Source organism: Cyanidioschyzon merolae, chromosome 15 (genome assembly GCF_000091205.1).
Source record: "Cyanidioschyzon merolae strain 10D DNA, chromosome 15, complete genome".
NCBI lineage: Eukaryota > Rhodophyta > Bangiophyceae > Cyanidiales > Cyanidiaceae > Cyanidioschyzon > Cyanidioschyzon merolae.
Window position 1 is genome coordinate 68,996 of NC_010141.1, and position 12,603 is coordinate 81,598.

Here is a 12,603-nt window from a genome sequence, read left to right on the forward strand (position 1 = left end):
CATGGAATTCCCGTCAGATTCTGAAGCGACTAGCTATGAAGACGAGGTATATAGGTGGCAGCCAACGCAATGCTAGGATTTGCAACGATAACGGCTCAGCTTCGGGCCTGTTTGAGACGGAATGGAGCTAGCCGCTGCATTGTACAATTTTTTCTCAGCAAAGGAGCTCCGCCATGACGCGCTCTTCATCCGCTGGCGATGCAACGATTCGACAGAAACCGATTCCTTCACCAGGTGACGGATTTTCCCATTTGCCTGCAAACGACGTCACCACTTTCACCACATCGTTCTCGGTGCTTTCAAAAAGAGTCGGGTGATTGGGTCCCCGCAAAAGCACTCTCCGTATGCATTCATCCAGTGGAACCGGGAAAACGAGAACGCCTACGGGGTAGGCATTCGCTTGCGCTGCAATCGCTATCCAGACCGCTCGTTGTGCGCTATCCACGTTGCACCGGTCGACAATGACGTGGCGAGGAGGATCAGACGTGAGCGCCTCCTGCATCATGCGCTCACACTCCTGCCGAGATCCGAGATCATCCTGGCTGACTCGTACCCAGTTTTCACCTCCGTGTTTTAACACGAGTTTCGCGAATGTCGACTTTCCCGATCCAGGAATGCCACAGAGTAGGACTACGCGGGACCGATGCGCTCTCCCCGAGCTCTGGAGTTGCTCCTCCGAGGACCTGTATTGAAACTCGGAACTGGCTGCTGTCACCTCGGTCAGCGGCGCAGCCACACCCCAGCGTTGATCAGCTTCGCGGGTGCGCCCGATGTCGCAGTCGTGACCAGCAGTGTCGTCGGTGTTGCTCGGCGAACACGCAGTCGATGATAGGCAGCTCACGTGCAGCTCTCCACGCTCCTTACTGGCCAGAACCGACTGTTGCGGGCGCAACCGCTCCAGGTCCGAAGTGCCGTCTGTTCGCGAAAGCAGTGGCGCTCGGACAGCGCTCCGGATCGAAACGAAAAGCCTCTGTAAACGGTGTACCAACTGTACCGTTTGGCGAGCTGGGTTGTTCCCTGAGGCAGTGCTGGTCCGCATATCGCCAGAAAACAATGTCTGGCGTAGAGGGTGCTCGCTCAGAGCCAGCGTCACTTTGCAGTGTCGCCGCGCAGCGGGCTCCCTGCTCTTGCAGCAAAGTCGTCGAGCACACGTGTTTGCCGGCGTCGGTCGCTGCTGAACCAGAACCAAAGTTGGACCCACGAAAAGTCGAGTTCCAAGCTTCCTCTTGAGCATGGTCCTCAGCGACACCGCGATAGCCAGCCAGCTGCACAGTGCATAGTTTTCGGACAGTGCTGCGGCCAGAAGCTGCCGTTCAGTAGGGTTTACGCTGCGCGAACGGCGCTGCGGGAAGTTTGGGCGTTTTGCGCGCACATCGAATCCCAGGCGCTGGCCGCGCTGCTCCCCAGACCTGCTACGGTACAACAGGGGATTCACCGGCGTTGTCGGTGCTTATGTACTCATCTGGGGTGGCGTCCGACCAGTGGGGCTTGACTGAAATGATATATGTTGGAGTATGTTTTGTGTGGAGCGTGCATCTGGGGATACAGCACGCGCATGATGCGTGCGTGCTTGGCACCGAACGCAGTAGCCACGACGACTCCTACAGAGCGCCTCCTCTGGGTCGTTGAGGGCGTCAGATTCCATGCCACACTTGAGACTGGCAGTGCCCATACACGCACTGGAGCTGAGCGTTGTCATAAATCGGGACCTGGGGCTGCGAAACAATCGCTCTCAATGGTATTGCTGGCGTGCAACGAATGGACAGCGGGCACCACAACGCAAGTGCCCGCGGAATGCGGTGCGCTGGATGATTTCCTTGCATCTGTATGCAAGGATGCGCGCTCTGCTTCTTGTGCTGGTGCTGCTGCTTTGGGGAATTTGTGCACGTGCGTCATCCACGCTGATGGTTGCTTTTCGAATGGTGACTACTGAGGCGCATTCGCGAACATACATACTGATCTTTACCGAGCAGCAAGCGCGAAGCAGTCGCATGTAAGCGATTGTTGCGACAATCAGCTACCCGCATGCGTAAAGCTCTACCATTGCCAACGATGCTCTCTACTGAAACCGCATCATCCTCGGAAGGCACGTATCACCGATGCGCTATTATCATTGGACGCAAGCCGCCGAATCATCGTGCCGTTCGGCAGCGCGTGCACCACCAAACGATCAAAAAGCGCAGGTTACACCTGCACCCGTTCGCCTGCACCGCAGTATCTCGTTCAAGCAGTCGCACGATGATGGGGCTATTGCGCCAATCTGGAAACCGCACCGCCGTCCACCGACAATCCCGCGAACACCCGTGTCCTTTCCTACCTAACAAAATGTTAACGTACACCGGGGGATTCCGATTGGGCGCCAGCTAGCAGCGCTCTATGTAGCAAACACACGTCCACGTGTCGATCGCGCGTGCACCGGAATCCCGCCTCTGCCAGCAGCTGTGCGCTGCGGTGATCGCGGATTCGCGCCAACGACGCCAAGCGCTGCTGCTGGTGCTCTCGGTGCCCGTAATCCGTTGTTGCGCTCAGACGATATGCGCGCGCGCGCACGCTGGCGGGGGCACTGGCTGCGATCCGCGAACGTACGTTGCCGTAGCGCTGCATTTTTCGTTGAGGCTGTGCTTGCTCGTAGGTCGAGAAGCGGCCCGGTTGCGGCCGCAAACAAGTTCGAGTCCAAACGGGACCCGCAACAACACGAACAAGTGTTTTGGTGAATGTTCCTCTTTGCTAGCACGTTTGTGTGTCAGCGAGCCTGGCCGCGAGCGCGCTTTCGGAACGCCCCGTGTCGGCGCGTGACGTTGGACGCTAGGGGTGACTCAGTGAGTGCAGGTGCCGAACAGCCGACGCGTCGTCCTGAGGCGCCCGCGAAAAGGCGTGGGAGTCGCTTTCTCATCAAGGTCCGAAAGTCTGTGCGCACCACACGCAAGCACGGTAGCGTCATTCCAGCTGATGTTTGGTTACCACCCGAACTAACAAGTGACGTTTTGCCTTGCGGCGACAGCAAACTCTTGGATAATGAGGCGCACTTACCGGCGCTGGTGCTCAACGCGGACTATAGACCCCTTTCGTACCTGCCACTGTCGTTGTGGTCCTGGCAAGAAGCAATAAAGGCGTCGCTTTCGGGTCGCGTTCGTGTTGTTGCCGAGTACGATAAAATTATTCGTGCACCGTCGATGAGCATGCGGTTGCCTGCTGTGGTGTGCCTCAAGCGCTTTCAGCAGAGCACGGTCTCTCGGGCAGCTTTCACACGTTTTAACGTCTTCCTTCGGGACTCGTTCCAGTGCCAGTATTGTGGTACGAGCGGGCCTATCACAGATCTGACGTTTGATCACGTCGTGCCGCGTTCGCGCGGTGGCAAGACGTGCTGGCGCAATGTCGTCACCTGCTGCACGGCCTGCAATCGACGCAAAGGCGGCAAACTGCCCCACGAAATACCAAATATGACGTTGCAACGTCAACCTTATGTACCGCTATACTGTGAATTGCAGGAAGTGGCCCGTAAGTTTCCCCCGCGATTCTTGCATGAGACCTGGGCAGACTACCTGTTCTGGGATGTGCCCCTGCAACGAGACGAATGATGGAGGTTTGGGGTACGAACGTGACTTGGAAGTGCCCCGCCCCGCGGTTGCGTATCTCGAACGTTTGCCTGTCTGGGGCAAGCCTCGTTAGAATGCAGCACTTCAGTGCGAAGTGAGTATACGAGCTGCAAGAGCTGTCGACCAATCCACGGAGCGCGCGCTTCGTGGAACCATCTGATTCAGAGGATCCCGGGCAGAGCCATGATCTCTAGGCTTTCGAAGGCGTATCGCTGCTTTTGCCGGCATTGGCGCTGTTCGTGGTCCAGATGTATTGGAAGCGAGTCCGACCGAACGCTATGCGCTGTCGAGAGAAACGACTGATTCAGCGTGTTATTTACTTTGCGATGGAGACGAATCCGCAGGCCACGATCGAGCCCTTTGCGAACAGTGCTTATTTCTGGTCGATCTGTAGATGTGCAGAATGGAGGTGTCAGGTGCATGGAATGCGCGTCACGATACAACGCGGATCTTGTGGCACGACATGGCATTGCACAGCTGGTACCGAGGAAGCTTCGTCAGAAACCAACAGGGAGCTATTCTTTCCGTGTGGAATCGTGAGAAGCGTGCAATCGCTATGGGTTGCCATCCGTCGTGTATTTCAACGCAGCGAGGCCGTTTCATCTAGCGTGAATTCTAAAATGTGCAGTATCTGCTCATCGGTCAACTGCAGTACACTCGTGTCCGAATGAAGTGGAACCTGTCCACTTGCCTACGACAGGCGCACGCTCTCAAGTCTGGACAGCTCCCACTGCCATGAACACTGGTCTTTGCGGGCTTTTTATACAACTGATTCTTTTTTCTTCTTGACATCTTCGGCTCTAAACTCGCCTGGCTCTCCTGCCCGACCAGCTCCATCGTCCGCAATTCAAAGGATTTTGGCGGAGGCGTTCAATTCTCGTGTTCACCGCTTCTGCACGTGATTCACAAGCACCACGCGTAAGCGGAAAACTTGCGATCTACGCTTCGCTTGTTGCTTTCAATATCTTTTTGTCAGGTTTTGCGCGCCCTTCGCAGCGCTGACGCGTCACAATTGGTAACGGTTCCCGAATGCGTCGGCCGCTCCTCGCTCTTCGGTAGACGCCCTGTGGCGCGCTAACGCTCGCTTGATCGCTTGTTTCATGCCCTTGACAGGTACAGAAAGGAGGTCTCCGCTGCTTTGCTGTGTTTTGGCTCCTAGTCCGAGCCATGCGAACAACCCCTCGACTGGGAGACGCCCTCGGAGAATACTCTGTTCGCTACAGGCGCAAGCGCACGCTGTTCCATTTGATGGAGGAATCGTTGAAAGCGATATTGTCCGGGATGGAAGAAGCACCCGAAAAGGAATTCTAGGCTCGAGAACACGTCGAGAAATGTTGATCCATCTCCGGCTCCTTGTTTCCAAAATGCTGACGCTTGCTCTATCGGAAGCCGTCGCTTTATGGACAGAGGTCCATGTCCAAGACACGTGTCCGTGCAAAAACCAGGATGCCGATGCCTTTCGAGGCATATCTCGTGATAGGCTTCGAGCTGGTGTCGCATGCATTTTGCCGATGGCCTCTAAGAGAGGGGCAATTTGTTTCTTGAGCGGAATCGATTCTTTGAAGTGAAAAGATCGTTGAATTCGCAGCGTGAACCTGTGAACAAGCAATCAACGGATGACGTCGAGGTGTTTCCCTTTTCAAGTCAGCGGTGCGAATTCCAACGGCCACGATTTGTCCTGGAACAGAGAGATCGAAATCTTGAAAAATGTGAAATTTGAGCATGCTACACGTACAAAAAGGAGAAGCGTGGAAGCCTGCACATGTTAATTGGATGAAGATATCCACTTTTTTAAGAGCTCTTGTTTCATTGTGTCGCGAATCATTTCGATTCCGGCGACGTAACGAATTCCAGCAGCAAAGGATCGAAGGAATCGCTGCGAAAAGACTACCAAGAATAACAAACCCCGTATGCAACCGAACGTTCTTTCTACTGTTCTGCGACCACCAAAGCTCCACGTCTAGAACATCTTCTGAAAAACAATCACAACGCAGGAACAAAGCGACTGCTTCAGTGTTCCGTGTTTATCCGACACAACTCCAGCGGACGGAAATCTGTCCCTATCCGAGAACAGCGAATAGTTGCAACGCAGGCATGCCCTGCACCCGATCGCATCAGGTAAACGGCCTTCTTCGATTGAGACAACGTTTCTCCGCACCGGGGATTCCCGATTTATCCATCCCACAGAGCAGGCAAACCATGGAGATCACGTATTCGGTGAAAGCGTTGTCACCAGGTCTCCTCTGGTTGCGTTCAGCGCGATTGCATGCCCATGGACGTTGCCATACGACGCATCGGTCGCCTAGGCATTGGGCACTTTGACTGGCGATAGACCCATCTGTTCAAAGCGGCCGCTCTGCTCCCAGGCATGAACGCCGCCCTCAATTTCCTCGAGCACACGAGCGGCCGTCTCCGAGGAAGCTCGGAATCCCTCGAGGAGTTGCTGGAGCCGCGGACGGTTCCGGAACACCGGACGATGATGCCACTTGGGCATGATCGCAGCGTACATCGCCAGTGTGGGCGCCAAAGCGATATCTGCGAGGGTCACCATTTGCGTTTCGACGGCATGACGTCTGGTATTGTCCTCAGTGAGCATGGTCTCGAGTGTATCGAGATGTAGCTCGATTTGCGAGAGCCCATGCTCTCGCTCCGCAGGTGTATTTGTAGGCCGATACAGCACCGCCTGATTCGTCGTGAGGTACAGATCGTGCACTCGTACATAGAGACGCGCGCGAGCTCTTTTCTCTGGAGTCTGCGGCCGGTATCGCTCCCCGAGTCCGTATTTGTCGAGGAGATACTCGACGATGACGTCACTTTCCCAGATGCTCTCTCCCGTGGGCAGCACTAACGCAGGGAACTTGCCATACTTGTGCACTCTCTGTCGATATTCCGAAGTTTTCAGGTATGAACCTGGAGGTTCAATTTTTATGTCCAGGTTGTTATCGTAGATGATATACCGAACGCGAGCAGAAAAGTTCGACACGGGAACCGAGAAAAGCGTAGCAGTCTGGTTGCTTGTCGTGTCGTTCATCAGCACGCACAAGGTTCCCTTGTTGATAAAGTGACGCCGTTGGGCTCGCGGAAATATTGCTTGGATAGGCGTATGCTTAGGTCGAACAGGCAGAGCGTGAATGAAAGCCATCGGTTGTTGCGTAGGCCCCAGAAATACAGCGCGCTCTCTACGTGCCTCTGGGCGGGTCTAAGCGAAAGGACACAATAGTAATTGACAACTCTGGCTGCAAGCGATGCGATGCAGAGGCCACCGGGCGGCGGCTGCGGAGGCGTCCGGTGCTCGATGGAGCGATTCGCGAGGCCTGCCTGCCTGCCTGCCTGCCTGCCTGCCTGCCTGCCTGCCTGCCTGCCTGCCTGCCTGCTTCTCGCTACTGCTGAACAGCGTTTCGCGCCACGTGTGGTGGATGAGCTTAGGCGCTGCTCGATCAATGTTTACGCCAAGAGCTACCCGCATTGCTCTGTGGCTTGCAAACCCGGATGCTGGCCGACCGCATGGGTCCAGTACGTGCTGCTGCCAGATGAAGATCGAAGAACGAGTAGTTTTGGTGTTTAGGGTTCTCGGAATGGAGGCTCATTCCTGGTAGCGTTCATTAGAGATTCGCAAAAGAAGCCGCCGATGATTTCAGGGCTGGGTTGAGCGTCTTTTGCGCGCTAGATGACAGGCGTATGCAGAGGTATCCACCATCAAGCACCCTTCGGGACCTCAGTAGTCACCATTCGAAAAGCAACCATCAGCGTGGATGACGCAAGTGCACATATTCCCCGAAGCAGCAGCACCAGCACAAGCAGCAGAGCGCGCATCCTTGCATACAGATGCAAGAGAATCATCCAGCGCACCGCATTCCGCGGGCACTTGCGTTGTGGTGCCCGCTGTCCATTCGTTGCACGCCAGCAATACCATTGAGAGCGATTGTTTCGCAGCCCCAGGTCCCGATTTATGACAACGCTCAGCTCCAGTGCGTGTATGGGCACTGCCAGTCTCAAGTGTGGCATGGAATCTGACGCCCTCAACGACCCAGAGGAGGCGCTCTGTAGGAGTCGTCGTCGCCACTGCGTTCGGTGCCAAGCACGCACGCATCATGCGCGTGCGCGTACCTTCTAGGCACAAGGTCCAGCGAATCGGATGCGCACACGGGTCCAGTGCGCTCTCTGCGCCTACCCACTGTGGTGGGTGTCAAGCACAAACCCGCATTGCCAACCGACAACGCATTCCATGCATGATCACGAAGGAGAGAGGCCGCTCCCAGGATTCATCCTAACAGCCAAGTTTCTCCAGCGTGTCGTGCAGCGAAGGCAAGCCTGCATCCGCAGACTGTCTGAGCACAAACTGACGACGAGACCCGATTCTACGTCGTGTAAACCACGCTTCGAGCCGACGCCCTCTGTGGTATAGAAAAGCTATTCTAGCTCTATGAACTATCTGCTCCAGCGGTTCAGGCGCAAAGGCGGATGATTAGGGTAGGTACTAGACACACCCGATAGGGCATATGAGACGACCAGAATATCCGAGAAGAAGTATAGGTAATGTAACTTGGGAGTAGGAGGTTGATGGATACTTCACCTCGCACTGAAAAACCCAAAAAGAAAAGAAAAATGCGCATAATCGGAGAACGCTGGCCTATGGAAACGTTTCGTCAATGAAAAAAAATGTGCATGCGCGCCGTCGCCGCGTCGCTGCGTGCGTGCCCCGTCATCGATGCCGTGCACGCGGTAGCGCTGAACGCTCTAGCGAGCGAGGCAGCAGCGTCTTCATTCCTTCTTTGTGACAGAGGCACCGCGCTACCTTCATACGTCTTGATCTGGTTACCTCACAACGTGCATAGCGTTTGAAACTGCACTCGTATCCTACTTACAAAGGACGTGGCGGCGTGAGAGGAAAAGCAGTGGCACGGACGCGATCCCGCGAGATGGATACCACCGCCAGCTACCACGTGTTGCTGGTGTTGCTCTCCGTTGAGACTTTTCTCTTCTTTGCAGTTATTGCACAGACAGCAGTGCAGGAGCCGCTCGCACACGGGAAAATCGCCCGCTTTTTTGGCCTTGCTTTTCTGTCAGAGTCGGTTGCGGGCCTCGCACTTGCAGTTACGCCACTGCTGCGCGGAAGCGTGTTCCTGCTGGACCTTTTTGCGCTGATCGCTGTTGTGGCGATATGGGCGGGCGCCGCTGTTGCAATCATTGGTGCGGCACACGTTGTTTTTCCAGAGGATGCGAGACGGGAAGTTCGGGTAGCTCTGGTCGTGCTGTTTGCGTTTGTGTTCGCGTTCGGAACCGCGCGTCTCTATGTCGCAGTAAGTGCCGCGACACCGGCTTTGCCCCTCTGGTCCACAGACTCGCTGCGGGTGTCTGTTGCGGTTAGCCAGGGCGCTATGGCCAGCGTGGGTGCTGCTTGTGTCCTGCGAGCGCTGGCTCGACCGAAAATACGGGGCCGGAACGGGGCTTCAGTTTTGCTCCTGGGAACCTTGGTTTGCCTTGTAGGTTCAGTGATTTGGACATGGCTGTTAGGCAAATGCGAGTTGTCGCAGACGTTGGACAAGGAAGATGTACGGTGTCCGCTTCCACCGGTGTTCGATCACAACGCTCTTTACTGTCTGTTTCTTATTGCAGGCAATATTCTGAGTGCAGAAGGCGTCCTGCGTCTTATGGCTGTCGGGGACGGCGCGTTGAACTATGCAGAGATTCCCTGAAGGGCATTGCACTCCGTTCGCCCTCCGGTGATCCTAAGTCGACTGCTTACCGGTTCCATTGAGCGACAGGGTACATCAGCGAACGATAAAAAATGCATCGTGCCCGTGAGTCGCGCGCTAAAGACGCTTGGAAACTGCGTCGTACATTGTCGCCCAATGGGCAGCTGCTTGGTTTCGACGCTTGACCGACAATTGGAACCGTACCGCGCTGCGGGCGTGCATGTGGGTACCTGTTTGTGCGGGCCTTGCGTTCGTCTGGAGACAGGCATGCCGAACATGAAACCAGCCTGTTAGCAGGCTACCGTGTGGAGTCGCTATCGGACTCGCTGCGATTCCCGGACACAACGCGGCCCGTGTTCTTTTTCGCTGCGAATGCGAGGAATAACACAACCGCTTTGAGGCATCGCAAAACCAGGCTAGGAGAGTCAAAAGCTACTGACTACCGTCCAGGACGCAGTAAACACTCTCTAGTACTCTTTCTGGTAGAACTAGGGCAGATCGCTGCCTAGTTCATTAGCCGCCATTAAGAGGCGCTCGGTATGTTCCCCGGGGAGGCGTGCGGGGTAACCCGATGACGAAAGCGAATTTTTCCATGATGAAACAAGTACCGGAAGGAATGCGCAGTTTGCATATACTGTCGAGACATACCGATCGATCTACGCTCCCCTTGTGCAGAGCGATGACCCAAGCTCCTCTGCAGGATATCGCTGGGTCCACAGCACGCCGTGCTCAAGATGCTTTTCTTTGCAAGCACTGGAGACAGGAGTCTCTGGAGGCACGTCCCGTGAGCGGTTTCGTTCGGCTGTGGACTGCCGTTTCTTCCACAGCGACAAAGGGATGAGGATTTGTGTCTCGAACCGGATCGATTGCTTGCTGACGTTCCAGGTCCAGGGAGTATGCGGCGCGCGCTCCTGAACACGTCCTCAAGCCACGTCGTCGAGTTTTGGTCTCTCGTCTATCCAGCGGCGTGCACGACCGCGCCCTCGACTTGCCCTGAACTCGAAAGATCCACAGCATGAAACATGTGTGATTTGCGCACAGTACACGTCATGACATGGGAAGCGTGGCGGCGTGTCCGTATGAACTGCATCACGATAGCGGTTGGTTAGGATTCCTTGCTCCAGCGTGTCGAGAATCAGCGTGCCTGCTGTAGCATACCGAGAATCCGGCGGCAAAGAGACGATGGAGCCAGTCCGAAAAGGCATCGAAGCACCCTAAATTTACGTATGAACCCGAAAGCCCATCTTGCAGCACTGAGCGTGTCGAGTCTATATACCTACAACATTGGACGGGAGCAAAACAATCGAGTCGCAGAAACAGTGAGGAGTAGAGCGCTCCACCGTCTTCTGACACGAGAGTTGTTCGCGTTCGCAAGCCCTGCAACGGCGGGTTCTCAGCCAGAACCGGCGGTGGATCTTGCTCTTCTGCCATAGCGTACTCGTTCAAGTGACAAAAACACGTGCCAGTTGCGTGCGTTTCTCTGTCGCTTCTTGACAGCGGTGCTTACACCCTGGACTTTTGCTCTGCTTCGTGTTACTCGTGGGTACGGAAAACCAGGGCTGTAACAAGAACGCATTTCCCTACGACCTGTCTGTGTTGGGGAAGCTGCTGGGCGAGGACGCTGCAGCACCCGGTTCAACGCAGGTGAGCGCTCTCGTCTTGACGCCTTGGAGCATGCAACCAGGCACCGAAGATGATCCGCTTCCGTACTCTGAAGCAGTAGTTGAGCCACTTACTCTAGAGTATGAAGCTCCAGAGCACGACACTATGCTGGGAAACGGAGAAGCGGCGCGAGCGGGCAGTGCGGGAACCCCAAGCCGCCCAGCGCATCCCGAGGATGCAGTCAGTTTTCGTTTTGATCCCAAAGTTTGGGAGCAGGTGCACCTGAAGGATGAGAGCAACTTGATTTTTTACGAGGGCGGCCTCGACGACGAAAACGACGGCACAGCTGGAGGTTTCGACGAGATTCAGGAGCAGTTTCGGGAATCCGAGGAAATACAGGCCTCTGGGGCGCATACTCAGTCAAACTCGGCGGAGCACAGTTGTATGAGCGCGCCGTTCTACTTCTTATGGGGTATAATGCTACGCATTCTCCAACCTTATTTCGAAATCGATAGTAGCGATGTGATGCTCCGCTTGAGCCGCTCATTCGTACCTATTCGACCACTGCTCGCCGGCGAGCATCACCAGATGAATATGGTATTGCGCCTGCACAAAATATGGACCAGGATTCGCCAGTTTTCTCAGGCGCGTTCGCCGGAAACCGCTGAAACTAATGCGACTATCGACAGTGATATCAGCGACGACGAGTGGACCTACTCGAGGAGAGCGGACTTGTATGGGCCGTTCTGGATCGCGACCACCTTGATCCTGTTACTCTCGCTGAGCGGGACAGTTTCTCACCTGCTTCATCGTGCCTCGGTGCATGCTGTACAGACAGCAAAGGCGTCTACAGCTGTGAAACCGGTTTGGAAGACCTCTGAGATTATCCGCCTAACCGTTTCAGCAGCGATTATCTATGGATACGAGCTTCTGGCCGCCACTGTGCTTTGGGCGCTGCGGCTTGTTTATCGTTCGCAGGGCCAAGTACCGCCCTGGACTACCATGTTGTGCGTTGTAGGGTATGCTCAGGGCCCGCTGGTACCGGCGTCATTGCTTGCGCTGTTTCCCTATCAGTTCTTTCAGTTTGTTGTTATGGTTGTTGCTTTTGCCCTTAGCGTGGGTTTTTTGGCGCGCAACCTGCTAATTGAGCCACTGGCCGGCGCCGATACTAGTCTGGATGCTGGTGAAGCCACGATTACGGAACCTATCTGGTTGTTGAAGCAGCGTGCACTCGTGCCGGCGCTTGTAGCTGGCTTGCTCCAGATCGGCTTTGCGATCTGGTGCGTACTCTTCATCATTCTGTAAATGGGAAAACGCTGAAAACCATATCGGAATCCGAGTATGTGACGAAAAGCGGTGTTTGAACGGGTCCGGAGACGATTCAGGAAGCAAGCAATGCAATGCATTTGGATGCTAATGATATCTATGTTTTGACATCGTTGGCCTTCATGCACGCACTAGAATTCCGGTGCGAGGAAGCGGCTCGGGGTCCGTTCTCACTGCAGCTGCAGTGTCGATTGGATCGAGTCCTTCCGTACAAACAGAAGCGACTCATGGCTGCTGGAGAATGCACTGGTCCTCTGAGCGCGGGCGACACCGGCCCCCAGAAGAAACAACAACAGAAGACAGAGATGACAGGGAATAGCTCCATTAGCTTTTCTAGATTAGAGACAAAACGTATGGAGTGCCTTGCCGCCGTTGTCTTAGAA

General features: G+C 55.2%; 5 protein-coding genes across 5 annotated transcripts, besides 2 other annotated features; 3 read left to right on the forward strand and 2 right to left on the reverse strand.

Moving 5' to 3' along the window:
* Positions 1 to 154: 154 nt before the first annotated feature.
* CYME_CMO027C (hypothetical protein, conserved) lies at positions 155 to 1,234 on the reverse strand (the record flags this gene model as incomplete). The annotated part of the gene is made up of 1 exon (XM_005537401.1): positions 155 to 1,234. The coding sequence occupies one exon, from the start codon at positions 1,232 to 1,234 to the stop codon at positions 155 to 157; it is 1,080 nt and encodes a 359-aa protein (XP_005537458.1).
* A 1,480-nt stretch (positions 1,235 to 2,714) lies between these two features.
* On the forward strand, positions 2,715 to 3,578 carry CYME_CMO028C (hypothetical protein, conserved; the record flags this gene model as incomplete). The annotated part of the gene is made up of 1 exon (XM_005537402.1): positions 2,715 to 3,578. One exon carries the CDS (start codon positions 2,715 to 2,717, stop codon positions 3,576 to 3,578), a length of 864 nt encoding a protein of 287 aa, XP_005537459.1.
* A 2,320-nt stretch (positions 3,579 to 5,898) lies between these two features.
* On the reverse strand, positions 5,899 to 6,738 carry CYME_CMO029C (hypothetical protein, conserved; the record flags this gene model as incomplete). Its single annotated transcript, XM_005537403.1, has 1 exon — positions 5,899 to 6,738. One exon carries the CDS (start codon positions 6,736 to 6,738, stop codon positions 5,899 to 5,901), a length of 840 nt encoding a protein of 279 aa, XP_005537460.1.
* Positions 6,739 to 8,515: 1,777 nt separating this feature from the next.
* Positions 8,516 to 9,292, forward strand: CYME_CMO030C (hypothetical protein; the record flags this gene model as incomplete). Its single annotated transcript, XM_005537404.1, has 1 exon — positions 8,516 to 9,292. One exon carries the CDS (start codon positions 8,516 to 8,518, stop codon positions 9,290 to 9,292), a length of 777 nt encoding a protein of 258 aa, XP_005537461.1.
* Positions 9,214 to 10,656: a sequence feature (possible transcribed region).
* A 310-nt stretch (positions 10,657 to 10,966) lies between these two features.
* CYME_CMO032C (hypothetical protein, conserved) lies at positions 10,967 to 12,199 on the forward strand (the record flags this gene model as incomplete). The annotated part of the gene is made up of 1 exon (XM_005537405.1): positions 10,967 to 12,199. The coding sequence occupies one exon, from the start codon at positions 10,967 to 10,969 to the stop codon at positions 12,197 to 12,199; it is 1,233 nt and encodes a 410-aa protein (XP_005537462.1).
* Positions 11,820 to 12,603: part of a sequence feature (possible transcribed region) that runs on past the window's edge.